This window comes from Haliaeetus leucocephalus, unplaced genomic scaffold (genome assembly GCF_000737465.1).
Source record: "Haliaeetus leucocephalus isolate CR32 unplaced genomic scaffold, Haliaeetus_leucocephalus-4.0 Scaffold228, whole genome shotgun sequence".
Taxonomy (NCBI): Eukaryota; Metazoa; Chordata; class Aves; order Accipitriformes; family Accipitridae; genus Haliaeetus; species Haliaeetus leucocephalus.
The window spans coordinates 2,794,822-2,810,533 of record NW_010972664.1 but is presented as its reverse complement, the minus strand read 5'-3'; the positions used below and the strand labels follow the sequence as shown (position 1 = coordinate 2,810,533).

Here is a 15,712-nt window from a genome sequence, read left to right as displayed (position 1 = left end):
TTTTTCCACAAAAAAGTAACTCATAGCATAAGCACTTGGAAAAGTGTGTATAAACCCTCTACATAATTTCTTTCTTGAAGACATGAAAGCAAAATCTTTAGTTGTTTCTACTGACAATTTATCTACTTGTCCCAACACTCAGACACTATTAACAACTATTTTAACAAGGACTTTCATTCCTCTCCTCAAAATGATCTAAGTAAATATCCTCCAAGTGATTTTAAGGTCTGTTAACAATAGTTTTATTTGCCATTTAAAGCAAAAATAAATGCAAGCAAAAGTAATAAGCAGTATCTATTTATAGCTCTTCAAGACAGTTGTACCAAATATATATGCAATAGAATTACTGGCTGATTTATTTCTTTGGCTTACAGCATCCAGTTAGGTTTTATTTATATCACATGCATATGCAACCAATACATATCATGTTATAAAAACGCTTTAATATATGCAAGCAAACTACAATTTGAAAAGCCTTCTAAACATTCAGCATAGAATATTAAAGAACCTATTTCCTCTCCAGGTACTTAGTGTACAGGCTGAACTTTTTTGTTCCTGCATAGCACTGTTTCAATTTCTCCACTGAAATCTCACTTCCAAAGAAACTTGTTCAAAATGCTTCATCTCTGCTAGTCCAAACTTGTAACCTATCTTCTTTCTAAGGTAGATGTAAGAATTATGACCCTGTGAGGCTTGTAAGTGAAGGAAGCTGGGCAAGAGTTGTATTTGAACAGGAGACCACTAGCACTCGTAACACTGCAGGATGTGGTATTAGTGATTCACTAGGCAGCATGCCTCCATCCAAGCCCATATTAAAACTAACCTTCTCTACATTTTCTCTCCCCAGCTTAATATATGACAGTTGTTAGATGTGAGAATGCTGCCTGTCTGTTCAAAGTGTTAAACAAAAGTCTGAAGCTCTAGGAAATTAATTTCCAAAGGCACTGGGGGGGAGGGAGGGGAGGAAGTAGATACATTGTATCCATGACTGCATGGATATCTGTCTTCAGAAGTTTCAAACTCTCAGGAATCCATCTTCCTCTAAAAATGACCTTAGAATTCTTTTCCCCAAAACCCCGAATCCTGAATTGGCATAAGGGTGTTCTGGGCATCCAGGAAAAACACTGTGCTTTGTTCTAGTTGTTGCTAAAATATTCCCCATCTGCAGTTTCTGCAGCAGCCCAAGTTTCACAATGCAAGTAGTATGCAAGAAGCGTGCTAAGCCACGGCTCCAGCTCAGCTCCTTCATGCTGCACCCTTTTCCCTCTATATGTTTACCCAGGCATGATAGCAAAACATATCAGGTGTTCAGAAATTATTCCTTCACTCCACTTAGAAGACAAGCCCAGGAGGCACTGCCCCGTTCCCATGAAGCTTTCTTGGTGATTTCTCATAGGACAAAAATACCTGCATGCTACATTAACAGGAATACCATGGGATTAATGTGATGTAGCCTTTAATAAAGTCTGGCCTAGAGTTTGATGATAGTATATATGGTAAAATACAGACTTGGGCCCTTCAAGTACACACTGAGACCATCTCAAAACATGCCAAAAGTACAATTGCGGATAGCAGAAGAGAACAAGCCTTGCACCCAGTTATTCTCTGTCCCCTTCAAATGACCAATAACTCCTGTATCACCTTCATCTAGAGTGCCAGAATTTAGTTCATCCTTGTGACTGCACTGGAAATACCAAGCGGCCTAGTAAGACACCTGGTCACAAATGCTAAGAGGTATGGAAGAAGTTTGTTGCCAAATAATGTATCTGCCTTTCTACTTTGCAAATTTATTACAAACGTCTTTTAGAATAGATTTGTGGCTTCCCTAATAGTGAAAATTGTAGTCCTCAAGGCAGATACAGCTGAAGGTGCTCTCTGTAAGTCAACAGTCAGCCTTCACTTGAAGATGAAATAATGTAGTTTTCATGGTGTTACAGACTTCTTGCTCAAGCTGCTGACTACACTGCTTACTACTAGATGTGTTGTGCATCATTATCTTGGCTTCCCACTAGTCTAACAGAGCACAGGTGAAGCTTCTTGCATCTGTTAACCTCCCGATTACAACTTTATGTTTAGTTTTAAGTCAATCTCTTCTGTAATTATAAAAAAAATCCACAAAACTTTCTTCTTTGCATTAGCCTCCCACATTGCCAAACACTCCAAAAACAAAACTGTGGCCCTGCTGATGCTGATGACAAAAGTCCCAGCATCTTCTGCTGAGTCAGTATTTCATATAAGTTACAAGACATAGCCATTACAAAAAATAACATTTGATCTTCAACTAAGATCAACTGTGAATTAGGGAAGAAAAAAAAAAGGCAACAAACAAAAACAATTTAAATTTTCACCCAGAAAGTATTTTACCCAGCTTACCTATTAAGTTAAGAGATTTCTCTTACAAGATGTATTGTATAGTATGTATTGTATTATGTATAATATTGTATACATATATCATGTATAGATTATATACGCATAATGGAAATTAAGTCTTCAAATAATATCAATCATTTCAACAGTAGTAGCAGCACAATAATTTCCTTGAATACTGTTACTCTTCAGTTCATGCCTGCCTAGTATCTTTTGCCTTTTAATGTTAATTATCTGTTTACAACTTTGTAGAACATTAAAAATCAGCTTAGGTATTTAAAGTTGATTGCCCATCTATGTATAGATATTTTATAAATGGATAAAGTTCAACTGTTCGTAAGACTAGGAAACCTAACAAATCACTTACAAACATAGTTATCTGTAATTCTCTCTAGACTGAAGAAGAGGATTCTCCATGACAGAGTGGAGACTTATGTACTTCAAAACTAAAAGGTAGACTTGAGATGTGGTTAAGTGTTCAGGAAGGTACCTCTTTCCAACTTCACACAAAATTTGGCTTACACCTGTAAACTTTTTTGTTTGTTTGTTTTTAAATTTACTCAAGGCACTTGTTAGGGCTAGCAGAAGATTCTGCCTCCACAAAACATTACCTATGTACACAGAATTCACCAAGTAATCCTGCCAAAGAACAAAGTTTCTTACAATCTTTCCTCCATCACCAAAACCACCTTCCCCTCAACTTTTCCTGTTATTTCAGTCCTTTCATTCTTCACATTCAAGCAACATGGTTAGAAAACAGCAACCTAAACCAACCAGAGAAGAATGGGATAAACAGGAAAAAGCTGGAAAAGAAACTAAATCAACTGACAAGAAAACAAGATAGAAGAAAGTCTTCTTTATATGAAATATAAGGAGGCAAGCTACATGAATGAAACATCGAACATGGACAGAAGTAGCAGACAAACAGCACAGGGAATGAAAATCTGCAAACACAAGAGCATATTTTCCTCCATCGCCTAGAATAAATCTAAAGTTTCAACTCCAGCGATTTCTCTGTAGTAAGCTAAGATGTTTCTCATTTTCTGGCCTATGCAGAGGAAAACGTTCTAAAATTACAAATACAAAGCATTGACAGTGAGGAGATTTCATATTTGACACTTGCCAAGCAAGCTACACACATCTTTCATTACAGCAAAAATATAGGAAATAGATTTAACAAGAGGGGAGAAAGAAAAAATAAGAAATGGTCATAGATTTGTTCCATATCATGACAAGAAAAGCATATGTAAACCTGCCTTCATTCCTTACTTCTCCACTTGAATACTGTAGCTATAGCTGGTCCTTATTTAAATAGATGTATACTACTTAATCTGAAAGAAGTTTATTCTACAAATGAACTGGGCTAAGGGACAGACGAATTCTCTGAAGAAATGATACTTCATTTGGCACGTTAAGTTGAATGAAGAGGAAAATGCAAGAACAGGAAGAGCAGACAGCTGAATGTCACCATGCAGACAGGTTCAGATCCAGAGCTACCACTTCTTTCCCAACTCCGTCCTTAGCATATTCGGACTCCCAGAAACACACAGCTGAGGACAGAGGGAAAAGATGAGGAAAGAAAGGAATAGCTCAATGTTTCACTGCACCTGTGTCTGCTCCCCACTAGCCCCCATCCCAAATCTAGCAGTGCTGAATCACCCTCTACCTTTTTTCTCTTTCATAATCCAGTGTGGTGGGACCATCAAGTAACAGGATGGAAAATTGTTACTAACGGACAGACTCATGGGTCTGTGATTCTCATCCTCCTGGACCTCAAAAGTTGCCTTGCTTTAAATGCCAGATAAAGAGATGCAGCAGCAACATCAGTTATTCCTTCTTCCTTCACCATTAACACTAGCACACCTCTCCCACCATCAACTGTGTTCTTAGGGACCAAATCTCATTCTCCCTTCTGCCACAGAGTTCCCGACTGGTACTGGGCATGTCCTTTATATTAACAGTTAATCTGATTTTGCTAACCAATATCTACATGCAGTGACAAAAATGCATGTTTTCCCATGCAGTTCTTAGCAGGAAGAAGGACAACGGCACTTGCAGGCTAGCACTGAAGAATGACTGAGGCAACATCTGCTGTAATTTATGAGGGAAAATCCTTGGTCTCAGCACTTGAAGCTTTCATAGAACTAACTGAAAACTCAGTTGTACTGTAGATGGTATTTAAATTACTCCTAAAGTCTGTGTGGATCAGGAGGAAAAAAACAAATCTGCCACACACAGAAGAACCACACACACTCTCCCACCCCCGTCAGCAGACTGTAAGATAGAGCCAGCTCCCTCTAATTTAACTTACAACTCTTCCATCTTCATCTTTCCCCAGGGGCAAATTCAGCCCTGACCTAAACAGACACAAAGTCCATTAAATTACACTGGGACTGAATCCAGTACTGCCAGGTCACCCAATACCCTCAGAAATATGGGTGAAACCTATTTTGTTCAAATGGGAATAACAAATTGGTACAAGTTGCTGCACTATTTTTCCAATTACATCATCATTGAATTTCTCTATTATCTGCATGTTGTTAAACTGAGCCAACAAGATATTCTAAATTGGTAATGAGACCCTTAGCCACTCACCACTTATTCCTGTTAAGGAATGATATAGAGGCCCGCTCTGTTCACAGGCAGTCATCTGTTTCTACAGCACAAATCACAGTTCTCCGCAGTCACATGTTCTATTTCCTCATTCATAGGACTTACACACATGACTTTTTCAGCAATGTTTCTTGAGAGATATAATCATTGTTTTAAGACTGCTCTTAATGCTAGGTTTCATCAAGCACTTATGGAAAGAATATATTGTCTATACATTCATTCTGCAATTAATTTCAAGTGAGATCTGCCATAATAGACTATTGAAATCAGGAGAGTTAATATAGACAACATTGTCTAATCACTTTTACCTGTTATAATATCCAGCTACATAAAACCATTTTTAACTGCAAAAGTTTAAAAGTAGCCAATGACATTTGGTGAAGCACACTTTTAGATCATTATAGGAGGTGATGGTCAAGTGATTCTTGCCACAGTACACAGTTAATTCAAAAAGCATGATTTAGAGTGAATAAAAGGTTTCACAAACTAGAGCAAGAGTAGCATGATTATTAACAATTCTTTCTAATTTTAACAAATGTATGCAACGTTATTATTCTGCAGACATGCTTCAAGAATACTGCATATACTGAAGTGTGAAGATGGTTTGTAAACAACTTCAGCATCTTTCATTAAAACTGGCAGGACCACTATGAAGACTTTCTGTGTACTTTCTAGTCCTAGCAAAAACCAGAAGGTATCAATCATCCAGTTTTAACAGCAGCTGATTGAAGCTATTCATTGAGTTGCACATTGCTACCACTGTGACCCCATGAATAAGTCTCAAAGTCTCCCCTCCCTTTTTTTGTTCCTCTGAGTGGACTCTTAACAGCACAATTTTTTCACATTCTGAATGTCTTTGAGAGATCAGCTGAAAAGAAACACCATTAGTAAAAACAAAAGTTTTCAAAGAAAAACTGGGAACAAACTGCACATATTAGAGACAACTTGTGATTCATGGCCTATACTGTGCTTTGCCCCTCTCTTTACCTCACTACACTCTTCGGTTTTACTGCAGATAAGAGCAGGGCAGACTACTGTACTTCTCCTAGCAACCAAAAATCATTTAGGGGAAAAAAAAAAGGCATGTTGTCTGCTGAAAGGGAAAACAGAGAAATTTGGGGTCGTACAAAGCCAGACATGTTCTTTTGCATTTCATCCTAAATTGAACAGTTGTCAAAAAGGATTCAGTAAATAATAATAAACAGTTCTGTTTTACACTGATTCATATTTAATCAAATATCTATTTGTCTACTTGTCACACATTTCATTTTATTTTAATTCAGTGTTCTAACAGTTCCTACTACCATTTACAGTTTTGCCTTCAGGGACATAAATTCTATTCCATACAGTTTCTAAAGTTATTTTCTTTCATTATAAGCGTGTATAGATATAATTATATCTCTACATAGATAAAAACTTTTTTTAAAAATCTAGATGTACACACACAGAGAACTATTCTTAGATGTTTTAAGACAACAGTACTAAAACACAAATTTATCATAGGATCCCTCTGTTCCAAAAGTTGGAATTTTACCCCATAGGACTTAATCTTGCAGATCAAACTGCCCGGTCTCATTAGGTAAACACCACATTGCACAATTTATGACAATGAATCAAATTCATGCAGAAAAAAAAACCACAGAAGTTTATAATTCAGGCATACATCTGAATAGACACATCACATGGACTAGCTGAAAATCAAAGCATCATATATTAAAATCCAGTTTGGTAACAGAACAGATGTAATAGATCAAGGGTAAAACACAGCCTGCAGTACTTCTGATAGTTATTTTTTTCCACTGAAAGTCCTTTGTTTAATAGCTGTTGCCTTTATGTAAACCAACTATTTTAGTTAGCCCACTGAATTTCCCTTATGTATCATAAAAACATACACACAAAATATCCAGCCAATCTATCACAGCACTTCTGCAGTGCATCAAGTTAAAGCCAGCAAAGACCTTAGTTTACTGCATCAAATTACAATTTAGCATTTTCTTGCAGCCACTCCAAACAAATCTGGACTCAAACAATTTAACAGAAAGGTTTATTCACTTCATGGATAAGTGATGTCCAGATGACATAGCAATGATAAAAGCCTAAACATACTGTGCATAGAACAACCCTGATGTTATCAGGCATCGGCACTATCATGTTAAGCATGACAGTAGTGTTTTGCTCCCCTTTTCACTCCTTACGCTGCCTAAGCCAGCCACATGCTTTGTAGCCTAGCTTCTCTGCTAGTCCCTCTCCCCTCATTCTCTACTTCAAAATGGGGTAGTCCTTTAACCCATCAAGCCATGGACCTGGAATCAGGCTACTATCCCACTTCTTCTCCTAGCTTACAGTGTCATGTCTCTCTCTAGAAAATTGTCAGAACAGGGCAGTGCTACTGTACATGCAGGACCAATAAGTATCTCCAGGTCTTGAAGGTAATATAATACACTGACCACAAGATTTCATCTCCAAAAAGTGAGGAGGATGGACCCACACATCCTTTTTCTGCAGCCTCACACTGTGGCGTGACAATCCCAAAGAGAAGATAAAGTTGATTAGGGAAAGGAAATCCAAGTGAAGAAAACACATCTTTTCCAGCTAGCTCCTAGTCCAACAGCATTGCTATGCCATTTGAATTTTTCATAATACTGATACGAAACAAACTTTGTCCATCCTTTAGCTACAGAGTTCTCCTTAGGATACAACATAAACTGTTAAAATTGACCACTCCTTTTGCCAGGATGAAGTCATCTGGGCTACCGGACATGTGGACTTTGAAAGCTGCACAGAATGACAGCTTGAAAACCCATGATTATAGGGTTCATGCAGTATTAAAATACTTCTCATAACTGCTTCTTAACTCTTGACATTTTCACAGCAGTAAAAAAAGTACCTCTGGTACCCTGGCATGAACAGTCCCTCCATTCACTATGAACGAGAAACAAGTTGACTGATGTTATTTACCTGACATTTTGGTTTTAAAAGGTTAAATTTTTTTCCACTCAGTTTCTCTTGCAATCAATGGCAAGTGATTAATAGAAGTGAACTACAGTTTACTGTGTTTTACAACTTGCTGCTGGCCATTTATTCTTTATGTATTTGTCCAATCTGCATTTATGACAAGCATATTACAGAGATACTCTTCTCGCCTTGGCACACTACACTGAAGCTATACAGGCAATGCATAAATACAAACTAAAAGACCATATGCCACAACAGACATTGTGGCATAATCATCTAGATAAACTCTAATGAGTAAGACCATACTTCAACTCCTGGCATCCCCACTCATCCTACCAGTTCATTTCCATCTATCAGACCAAATAAACTGTTCTCCCAATTAATCTGAGAAAAAGTGATAAGAGAAAATAAAAGTAAAATATAACAAAGCACAAAATAGTACAAATGCAGGCCACTGTCTTTCACTGTAGTGAGACTGAATAATTCTGCTGAAACTGAAGGAGTACAATGAAGACTCACTGACAAGAAGGGGTAATTCTGCAAGCAAATATCACGTATCATTAAGGTTGTTCCCAGTCAAGCTTGGAATGGTGTCTTATGCAATGAGCACCTGAAGATGATGAGGAATTAATTTGAAAATAAATGCTTTGTGTTCTTCCAGTCATCATTCACATCAGTAGGTAGAACTGAATGAGTATCTCCACAGCCAGGACAAATAACAGTGTAAAAAGTTTGCAGTGGAACCTGGATGTACACAATCTCAATAGGTTCCAAAATACACACTGGAATCACTAGAAGATCAGTGGCTTTCAGTTATCAGCAAGCCAAAGATACGTTGTTTCCTGGTAGAAACACCAAGACAAACAAGTAACTTTATCATTAAGCAAAATGAAGTTTTGTGGATGATACCAACATGGTTTTGCAGTGCAATTAAGCTCAAAGAGAAATTAAGCACAGGGAAGGATGTTTGCAAATCTGTCTAGAACGTAACCGGAAAGTTAGCATAAAACCCATTGAAACAGATGTGTTAACTTGGAGATCTACAGATAATAACCATTATTTAGTGAGTTTACAAATGATTTGCTTAGCCAAAAAAAATACCTGGGGGAGAGTGGTGAAGACAGCAAGTTCAATGCATGTGCACAAGCTACTTCTGCCAGAACATTGTCTAAATTAGTATCGTCACATCACATTTGTCCATAATATGAAGATGACTCAGTTAGGCTTGGCCACTAGAGCACAGTGGCTCAATATAAGTATCAGCAGGTTATTACATGGGTACTACTGGTTAGTTTGTCTATTGTTTTTCATGTATTTATTGATGAAGGTTATTATTTTAATAAAATTAAGAGCACAGCTTGGATTTCTTCCATGGCAGCAAAGCCAAGATAAACTGCAGAGATGGAATTAAAAAGCCATTTCTTACTTCATGAACTTTTGGCTTGAAAAAATATTAAGAATGCATATCATTACATCCACGACCCAGCACAAGCAGCAGCTTTCTGATTACAAAGGGATACTCTGCACTAGTAAAGAGAGTGCTATAGGAACAGCTAAGGAGTAAGCGGGACTGAAGCATCAACAGGCACTTGTACCCTCTCGTATTTGGAAGCTATCCCCATGGAAGGATGTAGCAACAAGCCAACTTCATCTTGTAACAAGATTACAATACATAAATTAAGATGCAAGCTTTTACTTGCAGTAAGTCAAGATATCATCACCTGCTTTTGAGGTCTTTCACACAAAGGAGTCAATAGCAAAATTGCTACAGATTTCAGTGGTGCAAGATCAGGTCCTAAATTAATAGGACCTTGTTTAATTATCCACTATAACAATAAAAAGTATTAACCACAGGTGATTAACAGTTATTTTGTTAAGGAAAGGGTTTGAGGTGAGGACAACACTGACAACTCAATCTTATTTCTGGACACAATTTCAAGGGCAGAGAGTCCACAGGTTGCATTGTACAGTAGAAGCCAGGTATGAAAGTAAAGATGATGAGACTACAATCTACATCCACAAATCTTTATTTCTGTGCAATAATTTTGCATTCAATGATCTCATAACTAACTGTCCACATGACTAGTCCTGTCTAAAAGGTATCCTCAACATTCTCTCTGAAGCAGTGATTTAAGATCAGCTTCTGTACTCTTCTACGTACCAAAATTTAATGGAATTTTTTTTGAGTATACAAGACGTACTATAAAAATGTAAGTACAAGAAAGCTTGCGTAACAATAAATGTGCTGTAAAAATTCAGCAGTTACATGTAAGAAATGTCTGTTCAGTCAGAAACAAAAAAACTAACACATTTATTTATTTGGCAAGAGCGAATACTTGCTTTCTTCTGCACACAAAATAAAGAGATTTCTATAGAAATGTAGAAAAAAGCACCAGTAACCTAGCCTCTTGGCAAGAAAAAGCATCAATATGGTTACTAAGTATCCTCCACAAGGTTGGTATGAGAGTGGTGAGCCAGATGGCAGCCACAGGAAGAGCAACCTCTGCCATGCCATCTGAGATAACAGATAAAACCTGACAGCAGTGTTCCTCTTAGGTGGCTGAAACAGAATGTACAGAACCTGTTAGCAATCTATTTAGCCGAGATCAATATTTGAATAGCAATTCAAGGAGAGCAAATGGCTAAAAAGCCATTGCATACTCTTTAGTAATTTCCACTAAATGGTTCAGCAGCAGACAGAGCACATCTTGAATTTTGTGCTATGAGTCTACATAGCACTGCTGTAGAAAAGCAACTCCTGGAAACAGAGTTAACTGGACAGACTAGCTAAAGCCTCCATTTCCTCTCTCTGAATTTTTTGGTGCATCTCCTTGATGCTTTTTTATGCATCCTTAAAAATATACTTAAATCCTTTTGTCTACTTTTAAGGTTACATATCTTTAGCCTGCCTTGCCAAAACTTATTTTCCTTCAGCAACCTCAACCTCATCATTCCAGAAAGATCCTAAGGGAAGGATTATTGTAGTAAGTGCAGCTCACAGAAAAGTTTAAAAACCCCTATTCTAACTTTTCTGAAAGGATTGTGGGGTATCAGACCTTTTGCAGCCTACCAAATTAGCAAAGGAACAAAACAAATTATTTGGATTATCACACTACGTTTCAAACATATCCCTCTCTGGAAGTGCAATGACAGGATTGCCTCATTGCCTGTCTCTTGCACATACACATATGTTGTTGCAATAACAACTTACCAGACAGGAAGCAAAGAAAGCAAAATACTAAGACTAATTCGGCAAAATGTTTCAGGATGGGCATAAATTCATCCCTAGTCAGCAAAGTTTTAAAGCATAGGATTAACTGGGAGCACATGTTTGAATTCTTATTAACTTCAGTAAGATTCTGGATAAGAGATGGAAGCACTCACTTAAATGTTCTGCAGAATTGGGTCCTATGGAAGAACAAGCTAAAGGAAACAACACCGCAAACTCCACTTCAGAATTTCACTCTTAATGCATTCAAATGCACACATTCCACAGAAGCAAAGGTTATCCATCAACAGCAAAACTCACATGAGAGATCAAGACCCTGTCAGCTCAAATAGTCACTGGAAGAATATACTCTAGCTTTATATGTAAGCCATGTTCTCTGATAGGCAACAGAGACCTGCACAAGGCCACAGATGTGTAGCTCACTGGTGTGAAGAAATAAAATGAATTTAGAAGAAAAAGAAGAAAAAAAATGAAGGAAAAGACAGGATGCTTGAGCCACCCCACTGTTTCAGATACATACTTTTCATTAAGAAAATAAGTGAAATAAGTGCTTTTGAAATACACTAATACAGAGATAAAAATGCTGCTTTTACAGAATTATTCTCATATACCTTTAACACCATCACACATTCAAGAGCATCACACTTGCAGTTTTCAAGGGACAATGGCCAAAAGCCAGCCCTGACATAAAAGGTTGTCATTTTCATTGAAAGCACTATGAGTCCTACCAGGGCAGAGCTTGGACCACTAAAACTAGTGTTTGGCCCACTAAAACTAGTATCTGTGGTAACATCCACACACCTGTGTTTACAGCAGTTGTGAACTTTTCTGTTAATATCCATTCTTTCAAGCTTTACTAATGATTGGAAGAAAGATAATAAGAAATGCATAACAATGAAAGAAAAATCAATTGAACACTATAAAAAAAACCTCAAACATGTAATCAGCTGTTTTAACTCTAACAGCTAGTGTTTTATTTTATGGTACAGACTCTGTCTAGCAAAGTGTTTTGTTGTTTGGGGTTGGTTTTGTGCATTTGATTTTTTGCTTGTTTTTTCAAGAACAGTAAGTAAGATTGATAGCTAAAGAAAAAGAGAATTACAGTCATTCCCTGAACAGACTGCAAGAACATGGGCAGGTCTACAGGAAAATCATAAGCACAATAATAAAAAAATAAAGTAAAATATATATATATATCACATGCTTTCTGCCATTTTCATTGAGCTTTGCAATTTCCAGGTGTCATAAAAGCACAGACAAAGAAAATAACTTCAGAAGAAAAAACTATCATTTTGATCTACACCATTATGCACTGTGTAATACCACTTTTGAATCACTAAACAAAACTAACACCACAGGGAAAAGTATGGCTAACATGCCTCAAATGCTACAGTGTCTCTCTCTGTCTGGACCTGATGCCAAGAGAACAAAAAAAACCCAAAAAGCCCCAAACTCAACAACAAAAAACTCTCAAACCCAGAAATGCACTAAAAGGTAACTTTCAAACGTAGAAAACAAACCAAGGACCTATTAAACAAGTGGTCTATTGGGTGTTGCCTTTGTTCTTAAATTAAAACATTACAAATAGTGCTAATGTTGATATATATATCTTTTCAAAGCAACTGGTGGTATATGTCACCCTAAGGTGTAATCGTAATTACTATGCTTCTAAAGAGACAAAAGTACTGTGTGCCAAGCTTGCACGCCAGTATTTCTTCAAAGCTACTTGTTAGTCATTACAACAGTAACAGCTTGTATCTACTTGGTCATGATGTGCTATCCACAAGGCTATTTATTATTTATTTGAGTTGTTAATGTAGGCAAACTTGACAGTCTCTGCAATATCTTCCCACAAAAGGGGAGGATCACATCTATTCTGGGCAGTTCCTTGGCATTTTTTTCTAGTGGTCCAGCTCTAAATTAGCTATGTGCTTCACCTGCACCCCCCACCCTTGTCCTATAAGGCTGAACCAGAACAAAGGTTCTACTTGTGGTCCCTGTGACAAAACTAGAATAAATTATGTCTTGCTCCTGTCGTTCCAGCAAACTGGTTAATTGCATTTGTTTCATATATCTCCAAACAGCCTGGTACATTAATTACATTCTGTAATACCAAGCTCCTCTAGATTCACTCTGTCACTTCCATTGAACACTTTAATTGTATTCCTTCTAGCTACATACAATTTTAAACACTTACTAATAATTACATTTCTACAGCCTGATGTTTTCAGTTTGTATACAAAGGTAACTTCAAGACCACCAGTATGGGAGATAAGGATCAAAATATGTTACACATTACAGTAGGAAAAATAAAGCAAACAGAAAACAAAATCCCCACAAAACTATGACCATGCTGATAGACACAAATGTTCCATTACATCCTTTCACAATTAAAACCTCCTGCTGTTTAGCTTGTACATACATTATGCAGAAATTTTCTCATCGGTAGACCAAACTGAACACAGCATATTATGCAACCAATGTAAAACCGTACTTGAATGTCTCCTTCTCATCTGTTTTGCCTCCTTTCTTGCTAGGAGGTGGGGGAAGATGAAAGGAGGGGGAGAAAGACCCAAAGCAGCCTGTGACTGCAAACAATAAACCTAGAGTCCTTGCTTCAGGACTGATAAGAGTAAATGCTGTAAGCAGCTTCCTGGAACCAAGTTTGTTCTAACAGGCAGGCAAAGCCAGCCAGGGTCCCCAGGCATTAAATTCACCTGAAGTCTAAAAGACTGTTTAGAGATGCAAATACTCAATACTAGGGGGACTGCCTAGCATTTGGTCCCAGCACACACTCATGTAGAACTGTATGCTGTCACAGATGCTCGCTTCCTAGTTGTGTGCTTGTAAGGTCGATGCTGCAGCACAGCGCCAACCCCTACTTTGAAAGACAATTTACCCTCGCACTGGAGTTCTCGCCCTAGTGAAGCGTACTTCCTTAAGATGCTAATTTATAGTTCCCCATCCATTACTTGAACTTGAGAACTGCAAGAAGTGTCGCAGAGCAGACCCAAAGGGGGGGGGGGAATAGAGTCCGGGGCGGAGGGGGAATCCACCCTTTCCCCCAGACGTTGCTAAGCTTCCTCACAACGCTCCCTCCGGAAAGTCCGTCACGAGGGGGTGAGGGGGAAGACGACGGGAAGACCCTCCCGCCCCACGGTGGCGGCCGGCCGCGCCGCACCTGCCCGGCCCCGCGGGGGTGGGTGGGGGTGACGGCGGGGGGTTGGGGCTGTGCCCCGCGCGCCCGCCCCGCCCTGCCTGACTCACCGGCCGCTCGCCAGCGCCCGAGCAGGCGTGTAGGGACTCTGGAAATTCGCCAGTTCGCCTCACCTGGAGCCGAGGCGAAGCTAACCCATTTATTTCATCAGCTGGCTCTCCCGACGGAAAGTTTAACAATAGAAGGAGCCAAAGTAACATCAGCTACAACAGCTCTCTGCCTTTCCTTTCTCCTTCCCCCCCCGCCCCGCCGAAATAAAAGGTTTAGCGCGGTAGTTTTTACTCTTTCCTCACTACCTCAAGCTGACATTCTTCCATTCATAAGCTGCTTTTCCATTAAGTTAGCAGACGGGAAGGACTGCTTATTGGAAACACACATTGCTCCCTCTCCCCGCCCCGACATACCATTTTCATACCAGAAACAAACTTAAGGCTCTGTAATGTTAAAGCTTATAATGCCGTCCATGTGCTGTCCCAAATCAGATTCAGATGAGGGGGATTTCTGCACAGAAATGGCATATCTAAAATAAGCGAACTTACCATAGACCTGAAAAAATGCAAATCCAAAGAGCAGGAGTGGCGTCAGCAGACCCATTTTGACATATTAAAAGCAATCCCGATCGTTTGCGAAACCAATTCCACACAGATCCAAAAAAAAAAAAAAAGTATCCAAAGCCAGTAAGAGGTAGGTCCAAAAGTTTTCAGTTTCCTAGCAGCTACTTAAAGTGGAAAGGGAATTCTTGAAATCAAAAGCTGCAGATGCAAAGGTCTTGAATGTGACACATTTAGATCCATACAGATTAGAGCAGCAAGCGAGCTCCGAAAGCTTCTGCTTTGCACACACGCTCCTTCCTAAATTTCCACCAATCCAGCCCAAGCAGAGGAATTATTCAAGTGTGTCTAAGACTCTCTTTAGGATCCATGGCAATCCAAAAGCAAGCTCTTTCTTCGGAAGACAAGGAGAGACTCTGAGAGAGGAGCCGATTCCTAGAAAGTGCTCCACAAACTTCCCGGCACTTTGCAGGAAAATCATTGGCTTGGTTTGGCTATTTTGTTTTCCCTAGCCCTCCCCCTACCCTTTTCTCTCCCTTTCTCTACCAAATCAGTTCAAGCTGCAGAGTTTCTCACTTAACTTCCATAATAGGAACGCCTAGGCAATGTGCTACAGGAGAGGCAACGGCTTTTTCAGCATCCCCTCAAAATAACCCCCTGTCCCCTACACCTCCCTCCTCACTGAAAACCAGAGCGGAAACTGCTCGAAGGCAGTAACTCCAGTGCGGTGCCGCCGCGGGCGGGAGCGGCGCCGGGCTGCTGCCGAGCAGTCGCGGCGGC

The 15,712-nt window shown here is 39.0% G+C and overlaps 1 protein-coding gene across 1 annotated transcript in view; it reads right to left on the bottom strand.

The window, feature by feature from the left end:
• The window catches only part of ROBO2 (roundabout, axon guidance receptor, homolog 2 (Drosophila)), a 469,290-nt gene extending 454,315 nt beyond the window's left edge, over positions 1 to 14,975 (bottom strand). The window contains exon 1 of the mRNA XM_010567635.1: positions 14,921 to 14,975. Coding sequence (XP_010565937.1) covers positions 14,921 to 14,975 — 55 coding nt within the window. The remainder of the gene's footprint in view (positions 1 to 14,920) is intronic.
• Positions 14,976 to 15,712: the final 737 nt, after the last annotated feature.